The sequence below is a fragment of the Callospermophilus lateralis genome, chromosome 14 (assembly GCF_048772815.1).
Source record: "Callospermophilus lateralis isolate mCalLat2 chromosome 14, mCalLat2.hap1, whole genome shotgun sequence".
NCBI classification, from domain to species: Eukaryota; Metazoa; Chordata; class Mammalia; order Rodentia; family Sciuridae; genus Callospermophilus; species Callospermophilus lateralis.
In genome coordinates, this window is record NC_135318.1 from 19,503,534 (window position 1) to 19,516,764 (window position 13,231).

At 39.0% G+C, this 13,231-nt stretch overlaps 1 protein-coding gene across 1 annotated transcript in view; it reads right to left on the reverse strand.

Annotated features, from left to right (window-relative positions):
• Hadha (hydroxyacyl-CoA dehydrogenase trifunctional multienzyme complex subunit alpha) overlaps positions 1 to 13,231 on the reverse strand; it is a 41,267-nt gene that overhangs the window by 17,743 nt on the left and 10,293 nt on the right. The window contains exons 6-7 of the mRNA XM_076833177.2: positions 12,853 to 12,972; positions 11,427 to 11,529 (exon numbers count right to left, since the gene is read on the reverse strand). Of these exons, the coding sequence (XP_076689292.2) occupies positions 11,427 to 11,529; positions 12,853 to 12,972 (223 nt within the window). The remainder of the gene's footprint in view (positions 1 to 11,426; positions 11,530 to 12,852; positions 12,973 to 13,231) is intronic.

The window sequence follows — 13,231 nt, forward strand, 5'->3', positions numbered from 1 at the left end:
CAGTCAAGAACTGTGGACTCAAAGAGGGGAAATACACTAAGCAGAGGTGAAGCAATGTGCTCAAGGTAGAAAACAAGGCCTTGAACCTTTCAGTGTAACTTCCACTCCTATAGGATGTAGTATGTCTTGTGTGCTGGCACTATTGCTGTAAAACTGGGAAAAAAATGAATAAATTGCAAAATAATTTATAAAGATACCAGAAAGCTGTGGATTCACAAGTTCTATGTAAACTAAAATTCCAGAAAGGGAAGAGCCTTCCTTAGGTAAAGTGACGATTGTTGGTCATTTTTTTTGGAGGGGATATGTGATGCTTTGGGGCATGGGCTGAAGCTGAAGCATGCTACTGCGGGTCAAGTGAAACCATCAGTTTCTGGTGATCATGTACACCATGGAGGAAATCACATGCAAAGTCAGTTCACATCATGAATATTTTTAGAGTTCTAAGCCAGTCAGGAGACTTGAAGGGGCTAGATCAGAAAGGCAGAGAGAAATCTCTCACCGTGTCATGATGTTTAGGACACTTACTTCTACAGAGAAGGGGATCTGTAAAAAATATGCAGCTAATTGCCCGCTAAAGGCATTTGCCAAATTTGAACCTAATGGAAGCAGGAGATTAGAATGAGGCCCAGGCTGGGTGGGGGGTAGTTCAGTGTAGAATGTATACTTACTACGCACTGGATTCCATCCCCAGGACTGCCCCCCCACAACAGTGAGGCTCCAAAATCCAAAGAAGGGAATTTATGGGGCTGTGAAACAGACACCTACCAGGATCTCAATCTAAAGGGTTCAAAAACCTCACTGGAGGAGGTGGCTGTAGTCTAAAAAGCAATCTCATACAGTCTGTGGCACTTAGGACACATAATTCTAATAGAGGTAGGAACTTCAACAAATACACAACTGATCTCTTCCTTACAACATTTGTCTTGTTTTGAACCTGTGTGGGGAAGGAGGAAAATGAACCAAGCCCAAAACTTCTGAATGGTAAAAATTCATTTATCCAAAAAGTCATCATGCAGTCCTAATCCTGCAGGGAGGCCAAGGCAACCGAGATTTGTAAGTAGAACACTGGAAAGCAGGCACCACACAAAAGGGATCTTATGTAGGAGCTCCTCAAAACTTTGGCCAAGTACTATTCTGTACATGCATGAAAGGAAAGTATCTGAGGCCAAGAAAAGAACCACCACAGAGGTACAAGAAGCAGCCAGATAGAAACAGATCCAGAAATGAAACAAAAGGTAGAATGAGCAGATACAGTGTTAAAAAGGCTACTGTAAAGTTCATGCCATATTCAAGAAGGTAAAGTAAACCAGGAACAAAATGAGAATAAATTGAAGAGATAAAAGTAAATCAAACGCTACTTCTAAAACGTGGGGAAAAAAAAAAAAAAACCTAAAATGAGTAATACACAGCACAACAGACAGTATTCTAAAGGAAAAAAAGACCAGAAAACTTGATTACATGCAATTGAAAATAGCCAGAATTAAAGAACAAGAAAGCAAAAAACTTAGAGCTTCATTTTGGGTCTATGTCAAGTGATCTAATGTGAAACTGGAATCTTCAAAATGGGAGACAGAGAAATATTTGAAGAAGCAACAGCCAAAGAAGTTTCCACTAAGGTAGGAGGATCATAAGTTTGATGTTAGCCTTAGCAATTTAAAGAGGCCCTAAGCAACTTGGCAAGAACCTGTCCCAAAAGCAAAAAACAAACACACACACACCCAGAATGCTTTATCCCTTTTAAATCTTTTTTTTTTAAACATAATTGTCTAAATGCCATAATTGAGGAATTTGTAATATACGTAGAAGTAAAATGTATAACAACAAAAAGCACAAAGGGTAGGAAAGAATGAAGGTAAATTCTTTTAAGGTTCTACACTATAAGTAAAATGACAGATCATCCGAAGACAGACTGAAGAACCAGAACGATGTTGGTGTACAGTAGACAAAGGTATTAAAAGATTTAAGGAAATTGAGATGTTAGAGTAGATTTATGACATAGGATCTGCTCAGCCACCCTTCAAGGGTTAGAGGACACTCCTTTTACACTGCTGCAAGGAGTATGTTTATGAGGGGAGGCCCTGCATCCTTGAACAGCTCTCTGGTTGTTCTTTTTGGTAGGTCAGAAATTGCAGGGGGAGCTAGCTGCTACTGTCAAATGGAATCCCTAAATACAATGGGGAATATGGGATTCCAGGGTAGAAGGGGCCAGGTAACAGCACTCAACTGCCAAGCCAAGGTGGGCATAGTTACTGTAAAGGGTAGAAGAACCAAAGCAGTAATCAGAACATTCTGACTGGCAGAGACCTATGGTGTTGGCTACTTTATCATGGTATTCTTAGAAAAGAAACACATGGGCAGTGTACTAAATGTTTACTTCTCGTCCCTGTCCCTTGCGGGTGGTGGAATTTGGGTTTCCTCTGCGTGGAGTGAGCTGGCTGCGACCTACAGCTAAGAAAAGAAGGTGGCAAAAAACCCCACACTATCCAGGAAATAATTTTAGAAATTGGGGAACAGCTGCCTCTTCAAGTTTAGGGGTTGAGCTTCCACACCGGAAAGAGAGAGAGTGAGAGCCTGCAAGGTAGGAGGTGGGCTGTCCAGGCCCAATGGGTTAAGCCCAAATCCGGAGCTAGGACAGCAGCCTTCCTAACCCTTTGAAGACTGAGGTCACATGCCTTGCATAGTTCATTAAGTGGGAGGAACCACAAAAATGACTCACAATGTCAAACCAAAATCTCCTTGGTTCAAGGCTGAGTGAAGACACTAAATAGCTTAGGAGTGGCTTCCCACACTTACTTATTTTGGATAAGCAGAATTATTCTAGGGCTAGTAAATAGAAGTGTAACTTGAATCACCAGAGTCAGGGGGTCCTCAATCAGTTCCCACAGATGAGCCAGTTCATGGAACCACTGAAGGGTTTGTGAAACCTCTTGAATGAAGGGGAGGCTATGTCCCCTTGAGAAGATTTTATTTTTTATTATTTCACTAGTCTTCCCCCAAATACCTATGGTCATTTGCCTTGGGGAAAAGGAAAATAACCAAACTTTGGGGAGATCACTTTATACTGGCTCTGAACTGACACTAATTCCAGCACTGTGGAACCCTATTATTGGTTCTGTGACTTGAGGAATAAGTGATCTTATGATGGGAAAAACCAAGTGAAAGCCTCTATAACTGTCTCTACCCAGAAAACAGTAAACAAAAGTACTACCACAACCCTGGAGGGACTGCAGAGATTTGTGCCACCCTGAAGGACTTGAAAAATGGAGGGTAGTGATTCTCATTGTATCCCCATTCAATTTGCCTATTTTGGCCTGTGCAGAATACAGATGGAACGACAAGGGTTTATTACAGTCTTAATCAGGAGGTAACTGCATTGCAGCTGGTAGTCCATATGCAGTCCATTTGCTTAGCAAATTAACACAGTCCCTTTGTACCTGGTAATGCAGTTACTGATCTGGCAAATGCCCTTTTCCTTAGTACCTATTGGCACAGAACATGAGTTTAGTTTCAGCTAGCAAGGCCTGCAATATACTTTCACTGTCCTTCCTTAGGGGTAGGTATATCAACTCTCCAGGCACATATCACAATTGAGTCCACAGAGATGCTGATGGCCTGTTACAAGACATTATTCTGAATCTTTATACTGATGTTATTGTGCTGAATGGATCACATGAACAGGAAGTATCAAAAGAAATCCCACAAATGAGTGAGGTGTGATGTTGCACACCTGTAATCTCAGCAACTCAGGAGGCTGAAGCGGAGGATTGCAAAGTCAAAGCCAGCCTCAGCAACTTAACAAGGCCCTAAGCAACTTAGTGGGAAGCTCTCTCAAAATAAAACATAAAAAAAGGGCGGGGGATGTGGCTCAGTGGTTAAGCCGCTCTGGGCTCAATCTCTGGAACCAAAAAAAGGAGAGGGGAGAAATCCCACAAATATTTGGGGCTTTTGGGGTATGTTAAGACATTCCTTTTAAGGTGAAGGATAAGTTGCTGCATCTGGCCCCTCCTACAAAAATAGGTACTACATTTGGTGGGCTTTTATGGACTTCTGAGACAATATATTACTCATTTGGGTATGCTACTCCAGTCCATTTACTTAGTAACTAAAAAAAGCAGCTAGTTTGAGTGCGGCTCAAGACAAGAGAAGCTCTTCGGCCATTTGGGCCATCTGACTCAAACCTGACGGTGTGACAGTGGCAGAAGCGATGCTATTTGGAATCTTTAGTAGGCTCCTGTAAATGATCACAGTGTGAGTCCTTAGGATTTTGGAAAAAGCCCCACCATCCTCTGGGAATAATTACTCTACTCTTGGGAAACAGTTTTGGTTTGCTAGTAAGCCTTAGTAGAGCTTAAGGCTTAACCATGGGCCATCAAGTTACCAGGTAATCTGAGTTGCCTATCATGAAATGGATGTTGTCTGACCCACTAAGCCAAAAAAAGCTGGAAATGAGGGTAGTGCTCCATTATCTAATGAAAATGATACACAGGAGACTGTGCTTGGACAGACCCTGAAGGCAAAAAGTGCGTGCAGAATGGCCAAAATGACCACAGTCCTTACTCCTCCTTCCCCTAGTCTGCACCTGTAGCCTCATGGGGAGTTCCTTACGAACAGCTGACTGGGGAAAGGAAAACTCAGTCCTGGTTTGTAGTTTGCAAGTTGCAAGTTGCAGTCAGGAGTGGATAGCTGCCACACTACAGTCCCTTTCTGAGACATCTCTGAAAGACAGTAGTGAAGGATAATCTTTCAGTGGGTGGAGCTTTAAACAGTATACCTGATTTGATCATTTTGACGGGAAGGTAAAATGGCTAGAGTCTATACTGGCCGTTAGAGTCTACACTGCATATACTATACATACTTAGAGTCTATACTGAGTCATAGGCTGTGTCCAATGGTTTGGCTGGATGGTTGGGAACTTAGAAGGAACCTGGATGGAAAACTAGTGACAATATATTATGGGATGAGTTTTGTCCTCTCAAAATTTGTACATTGAAGCCCTAACTCACGTATTACAAAATGTGACTCCATTTGGACATGAAACCTTTAAAGAGGTAAGTGACTCAAAGTGAGACTACTAGGGTGGACCTGCCCAGTCAGGCTGGTATACTTATAAGAAGAAATGTGGACACACACAAGAGACATGAGGGAAGTGCATAAACAGGAAAGATCACGGGCAGGCACGGTGAGAAGGTATCATCTGCAGGCCAAAGAAAGAAGCCTCGGAAGCAAAAATGCTAACATCTGACCTTAAGCTCCTATTTTCCAGAACCATGAGAAATAAAGTTCTGTTGTTGAAGCCACCCATCTGTGGTATTTTGTTCTGGCAGCACCAGCCAACTAATATACGTGGACACCTTGGGAAGAGTACGTAGACAGACCTCTCTGAACAGGCAAACAATGTGAAAATATTTGTGACCCATATGAATACTTGCAAAAGGGTCACCTCAGCAGAGAATTTGAATTATTAAGTGGATAGGATGACTTGTTCTGTGGACACCAGTCAGCTTTTCTCCAGCAACTACTGTCACTGTTCCTTGAACACAGTGGCTATAGTGGAAGGTAAGGAGGTTATGCATGAGTTTACTAGCAACATGAACCTGCTATAGCGTCTGTCAAGTGCCCAACTGGCCAGCAGGAGAGACGATAGGATGACTCCCCAGAATGAACAGGCAGCTGTCCATTGACAGGTTGATCACACTGTGTTGCTTTTGTCAAGGAAAGGGGAGCACATCAATTCTTACTGGAACAGAAATTGTGGCTATGAGTTGGCCGCCCTGGTTTGCAATGCTTCTGGACTTAGAATACCTTCCCCACCACCATCCCCACACAGTACTCCTCCTGATCAAGAAATTCACTGCATAGTGATGAGGTGCAGCAACAGGCCATGACACAAAACACAATGGTTTTTATCATATCCTCCATCATTGTGAAGCAGTTGGCTTACTAGGACAGTGGAATGGACTTTTCAAGACTTACGAAGCCAGTTAAGTGGCAATACTTTGCAGGGTTAGGCCAGTACCCTCCAGGATATATATAAGTCAGCCTCCTATATGGGGCTATTTTTCTGATAGTCAGGATTTGGGGGTCCAGGAATTTGCACAACTATAACCTGTGATTAGACAATGGAAAACTACAACAACTAATTCAAACAGAACTGCATGCGGCCTAGACCTTTAAGAATGAAGGTCATCCTACCTGGCAAAGAACCATGGAGAGCTAAGATGCTTCCTAAGGGGAAAGGGAATATGGCATGGGAAGTGGAATTACTGCCCTCCCCACACCCACACGGTGTGCAGCCAGCACATCGCAGTCCCTAAGGGAGGTGCAGTCAGGGATTCAGGGCTCCTGGGCAGGCTATGCTCATATATATTTCCATTACTGGCCCAGAAACCTCTACTCCTACATCTCTTTATATGAGGCTTCCTTATTGAGGAAAGAAGGGAGAATCTTAAGACACTTTTCTTCCACACCCAGGTCATCCCCTTTCCCCATGGTCCATAAAGCTGAAGGAGACTTTTTTTTAGGGCTTCCTTAATAGTGAGATGGCCCTTATGTGTGAATCCATCTGACCCTCCTTCCAAAAAGTGAATGGAACAGAGAGGAGGCTGGTGCTTTCTCCAGTTCTAACTTTCTGCATAAAGTATGGAAATAGTGATTAAAGGCTTCAGTTACTTTCATTTTAGCTTATTACTTTAATTTGCTGCTCCGGTACTTGACAGCTCAGTCTTCTTTCTACCTGAGCTGAGCTCTAGATAGAAATGTATCATACACAGGCTAGTTGCATTGTTAGGTGGAAGAATGACTTAATTATTGTCTTTATTTGGGGATAAAGTATGAGTTAAGGAGATATGCCTTTGTATCAAATTGACAGGAGGTGGACTATGTTAGTTTTCCAATATATCAATTTGATTAGACTATGATTGTCAGTTCTTTAATAAATGCTAATCTAGGTGTTGCTATGAAGATATTTTGTGCATTAAAGATCATAACAAGCTGATCAATCATTAATATCAGAAATTAGAGAGGAGGCAACCTTACAGAGTACAAAGATTAGTGTTGGAAGAGGTGACACATGTCAGTAATCCCAGTTACTTGCAAAGCTGAGGCAGAAGGATTGCAAGCTCAAGGCCAGCCTGGGCAACTTAGAAGAGATCTTGTCTCAAAAAAAAAAAAAAAAAAAAAAAAGGCTAGGGTTACTGCTTAATAGTAGAAATTTTTTTAAACAGTAACAAGGAAGTATTATGAATAATTTCATTGAAATAACTTTGGTAAGTTAATAGACTTCTTTGAAAGACATCTACCACAGTTCACTCAAGAAATGGAGACCCTCTCAGTAATGGGGAAAAGAAAGGGGAAAAAAAAAAACATGAACAGTTGTTTATTTTGAGGAGCGGGGGGTGGTAACTGAGGATTGAACCCACAGGGCTTTTACTACTGAGCCACATCCTCAGCCCTTTTAATTTTTTATTTTGAGACAGGGTCTCACTAAGTTGCTGAGGTTGGCCTTGAACTTGTGGTCCTCCTGCCTCAGCCTCACGAGTTGCTGGAATTTTAAGTGTGGCTACTATGCCCAGACTATATTGATTATTCATTAAAAAAAATTAATCTGCAGGTAAAAGCTTTCCCAGAAAACTTCAAGTCCTTATGATTAACTAGTGGTTAATTCTATCAGATATTTAAGAAAGAAATAATTTTAATTCTACACAAAATCTTGTAGAAAATTAGAGGAACATTTCCCAACTCATTATATAATGCCAGGATTACCCTGATACCAACGCCAAACAAACAAACAAAAATCACACAAAATAAAATTATCCGTAAGGTTGGCCTTGAACTCATTATCCCTCAGAACCAGATAAAAAAAATCCTTTATGAAACTTTAGCTGATCAGGCCTAGAAGTACTGCTTGTTAGTATAGCCCTACCATGAGCAAGGCCCTGGGTTTGATTTCCAGAACCATAAAATAAGCTGATCAAACCAGTAATCTATAAAAAGGATGATGTACCATGTTTAAGTGGAGTTTATTCCACGAACAAAAGGCTGGTTCAATAGTAAAATATCAGTGTAACTGATATTATTAACAGATTTTAAAAAATAGATTATCTCAATAGATGCAGAAAAGGCGTTGGACAAAATTCAACACTCATTTTGTACAAACTATAAGTAAAAGGTAACTTCTTCAACATGATAAAGGGCATATATGAAAAACCTATAGCTAACAACATACTTAATTGTGAATACTTTCCCCCTGAGACGAGAAACAAGTTAGTATTTATTTTCACCATTTCTATCCAATACTGCACAAAGGTCTTTGCCACTGGAGTTAAGTCAAGAAAAAGAAATAACCAGCATGTAGATTGGAAAGGAAAAAGTCAAACTACATGTAGACAAGATGATTATCTTTGTAGAAAAATTCTTTGGAATCCTCAAAACAAGTGAATAGAACAGTTTAGCAACATCACAGGCTATAAGGTCCAAAATTCATCTGCATTTTTCTTTTTTTTCCCCAGTACTGGTGGTTGAATCTAGGGATACTCTATCACTGAGGTGCATCTCCAGCCCCTTTTATTTTTTATTTTTATTTTATTTTTTTAAAGAGAGAGTGAGAGAGGGAGAGAGAGAGAGAATTTTTTAATATTTATTTTTTAGCTATCGGCGAATACAACATCTTTGCTTTGTATGTGATGATGAGGATCGAACCCGGGCCGCACGCATGTCAGGTAAGCGCGCTACCACTTGAGCCACATCCCCAGCCCTTTTATTTTTTATTTTAAGACAAAGTCTTGCTAAATTCCTCAGACTGGCCTCAAACTTTAGATACTCCTGTCTCAGCCTCCTGAGTGGCTGGGATTATAAGTTTATGCCACCTCACCTGGCTACATTTCTTTATACTAGAAATTAATGAGAAACTCAAGTAAAAATAAAGTATAATGGGCTTGAGGTGTAGCTCAGTGTTAGAGTGAGTACATTCAATCCCCTGCACCAAAACAACAACAAAAACAAAGTTAAGGTTTGGGCTGGGGATGTAGCTCAGTGGTAGAACATGTGGCTTGCATGGGAGAAGTCTTGGGTTTAATCTCCAGCATCAATAATAGCAACAAAATTGTATAAAAAGTATAGTTGCCTAAAAGTATGAAATACCTACATACAAACTTAACAAAATGTGTGCAGTTCAATGAGAAGTACAAAAACACTTCTGAGAAATTAAAGACTTCAATATGCAAAGATGATTGATAAAACAACTCAATATTTTAAAGACATCAATGCTCCCCAATTTGACATACTGAACCAATGAATTCTAATCAAAACTGTAGCTGGGTTGGGCACGGTGGCACATGCCTGTAAACCCACTGACTTGGGAGAATGGCAAGTTTGAGATCAGCTTCAGCAACCAATTGAGACTCCTGTGTCGAAATAAAAAAACAAAAGGGGCTGGAACTCTGACTCAGTGGTTAACTGCCCCTGGGTTCAATCCCTAGTACAAAAAAAAAAAAAAGACAATTGTGACATTGGTAGACATACAGATAAGTGGAAACAAGAAATCAGATTACAGATCCAAACATACAGGGTCAACTGATTTTTGACCCACATGTAAAAGTAGTTCACTTGGGAAAAAATGGCCTTCTCAACAAATGGTGCCAGGGCATTTGGATACTCATTTGCAAAATAAATAAATAAATAATAAATAAATAAATTCTGTCCTTAGATAATGAAATGAAGAGCCACACACTGGGAGAAAGTAGTTACAAATCACATATTTGATAAAAGAATTGTATTCTGATATATAAAAAAAACTCTGAAAATTCACTAATAAAAACTAAATCAAATGAAATGAACAACAGATTTGAACAGATACTTTCCCAAAAATATATAGAAAGCAATTAAACATGTGAAAGATATTCAGTATCTTTGGTGATTATAAAATACAAAATTACAATGAGGTAATACTACAATTCTATTAGAATGTTTAATATTAAAAAGATTAGCTAGTAAGGTAGTTGGAAATTAGAACTCTTATATACTGTTGGTAGGAATAAAAACTGATATAACCAGTTTTGGGAGGATGGCAAGTTTGAGATCAGCCTCAGCAAATAATCTGATAGATTCTTAAAAGCCAAACACATATCCAGCCAATCCACTTTTTTGTATTTATTAACATGAAATATATCTAATATAAAGACTTGTGGATCAATGTTCATAGCAGCTTTATTCAGAATAACCCCAAACTGAAAAACAACTTAAATGTCCATCATTCAGTGAATGGATAAATCAATTATGGCATATTTATACAACAGAATAATACTCAGCAAGAAAAAGGGAACAAACTACTAATATATAAAATCTGGCTAGATTTCAAAAACATTATTCTAAATGAAAGACAAAAAGCTGCATTCTAGCCAGGCGTGGTGGTGCATGCCTGTAATCCTAGAGGCTCGGGAGGCAGAGGCAGGAGGATCGCAAGTTCAAAGCCAGCCCTAGCAATTTATCAAGGCCCTAAGCAACTCAGTGAGACCCTGTCTCTAAAAAAATACAAAATAGGGCTTGGGATGTGGCTTAGTGGTTGAGTGTCCCTGAGTTCAATCCCTGGTACCCCCAACCCCCAAAAAAGCTGCATACTAGATATGTCCAATTTTTTTTGTTGTAGTATTTACACAGCTCATATATTTATCAAAACTCAAATTGCACATAAAATTTGGTAAAATTATTACATAAATAATATCTCATAATACTGAATTTTAAGAAATACATGATGATGAGGTTGATGTATACATAATTCAGAACACTGGGTTTTTCTTTCTTTCTCTCTCTCTCTCTCTCTTTCTTATTTTTTTGGTGGTACTGAGGATCAAACCCAGGAGCACTCTACCTCTGAGCTACTTTCTTATCTTTTTTTTTTTTTTTTTTTTGTAAACTTTGAGCAGGGTCTTACTAAATTGCTGAGGGTCTTGCTAAGTTGGCTGAGGCTAGCCTTGAACTTGTATTCCTCCTGTTTTACCCTCCTGAGTTGCTGAAATTACAGGCATGGACCACTGTGCCAGGCCACTGATTTCTATTTCTAACAGAAATTGTATGGGAGGAAGCAGCACATAGTAGATGACAATTATTGTTAACAATCTCATGTTGGTTGTTTCATACAAGTTTATTGTTAAAACACACTCACAAACACACAAAATGGACGATACAGGTAATTTAAGAATAAAAAATAATGACTTGATTTAAATCTTGTACTCCTGATATCCAAATTATAAAGTAAAATAGAAATCAGGGTAATGTTGAAAATCATTTAGTATTAGTAATTTTAGAAAAAAACTGCATTTCTCAAAATCATGACTCGTTTCCTAAGAGTGTTATCTAACAGACACTGGAGATGTTAACTCAGAAAATAAGTTACTTTATAAGGCCCAACTTTGAGACATACTAACACTTACCCAGGGGTTCCACCAATTGGTCAACCAGTCCCATTTTCTTTGCTCTGTCTGCACGAATGTTTCTACCAGTCAGCATCATGTCAAAAGCAGCAGGCACACCCACCTAATAAGCAGACAAGGATCAGAGTATGGAGGAAAATGAGGGTGACAAATGAGCGAATATCTCAATGCAAAAAGTCAAGCCAGATTTTTATGGTACTTATCAGTAAGTTAAATTTTATGCACTGATACACATTTAGGTTTGGGGTTAGATACCTCTAACAGAAGCACAAATGTCTACCTCTTCTTTTATTCAATAAGTAAAATTTCTGTTTTCCGGAACTGATAAAGTGGAGAATTAATTTCATGTTTCCTAAAAGTATACCCTTAGGTCATTTCAAGTTTCTTTTCAACCATTTATATAATACTTAAAATTTCTATAATGGAACTACAGTGGAGATGCAGAAATCTGATAGTTGTGACAAAGTCTTTAGAAAGAATTTTAGGATTAACAAAAATGTAATTCAGCTAGGGCTTCTTATGTAATACTAGAAAAATGACTTCTAGCAACAAATACCAATAAAAATTAAATGTTTACTCATGGTTTTAAAATCTTTTGATATTCCTATAAAGGAATTTGAAAACTAATACCATAAATCTTCCTTTATTTTTTTTTTGGTGCTTGGTTCATATCAACTTCTTTGCTGATAGTATTTCTTTTTTTGTACTAGGGATTAAACCCAGGGGTGCTTAACCACTGAGCAACACTCTTGGCCCTTTTGTTTTTTCTTTTGAGACAGTGTTTCACTGAGTTGCTTAGGGCCTTGCTAAGTTGCTGAGGCTGGCTCTGAATTTGTATTTCTCCTGCCTCAGCCTCCAGAGTTGCTGTGATTTTAGGTGTGAGCTATAATGCCTGGATGCAAAAAGTATTTCTGAAAAGCCTTGTTTTCATTGAGGAATCTACAATGTCAAAAGCTATGAAGTTCAATAGGCCCTCCAGTTTGATATTAAGATTGCTCTGCAGCCTCCAGATCTGATTCTCCTTTCCCTTGTCCTTAAGAATTCAAGGGTTGGGGGATAGGAGCACTTGCCTAGCATGTGCATCATATTTATTATGAAACATAGCCTGTATTTTGAAAAGATAAGAGAGTACCATGAAGAGAAGGAACAAATAATGCTAAAGGCTCTTATTTATTTCTACCCTTCTTTAGGGACCAAAAAAGGACCTTGATTGATAATTTTAAGTAATTACAAAATAAATATCAGAAATAAAAATCTGTCAATGATTCTAAAATAGTCTTATATGGGTCTAAATTCTATAATGAATACCTGTATTCATAGTGTTTTGTACAAAAGGAAATAGATCTAAATGGACACTTAAGTTTTCAGATTCTAAGTTCATGATAGTGGGGCAGGATGGAAGGGAGAGGGGGGGTCTTAAACTCACCATTTTGGGCAGCCTTTGGGTGCCTCCTGCTCCAGGTAGAATCCCCAGCAAGACTTCAGGGACACCTAATACTGTTTTTCTATCTTTTGTTGCTATTCTGTATTGGCATGCAATGGCAAGCTTCAAACAAATGAAAAAACGAATTAGACTGTTGGAAAATGTTAACTTCATAACATCTTAGGATCTCTGAGGGCTAAAGATTATTATAAAGCAAGAAGGTGCCAACAGAATAAATGAAGTTCCTTAGGGTGGTACCTGATGCTTTCTATAATTTACCTTTTCAGCTTTTTCATGCTTTCCCCCTAATTTATTAACCCTTTTGGGTTGTAGGTCTACCTTAAAAACCTTCTCAAAGCTAGAGAATCTTGCAACAGAAAAA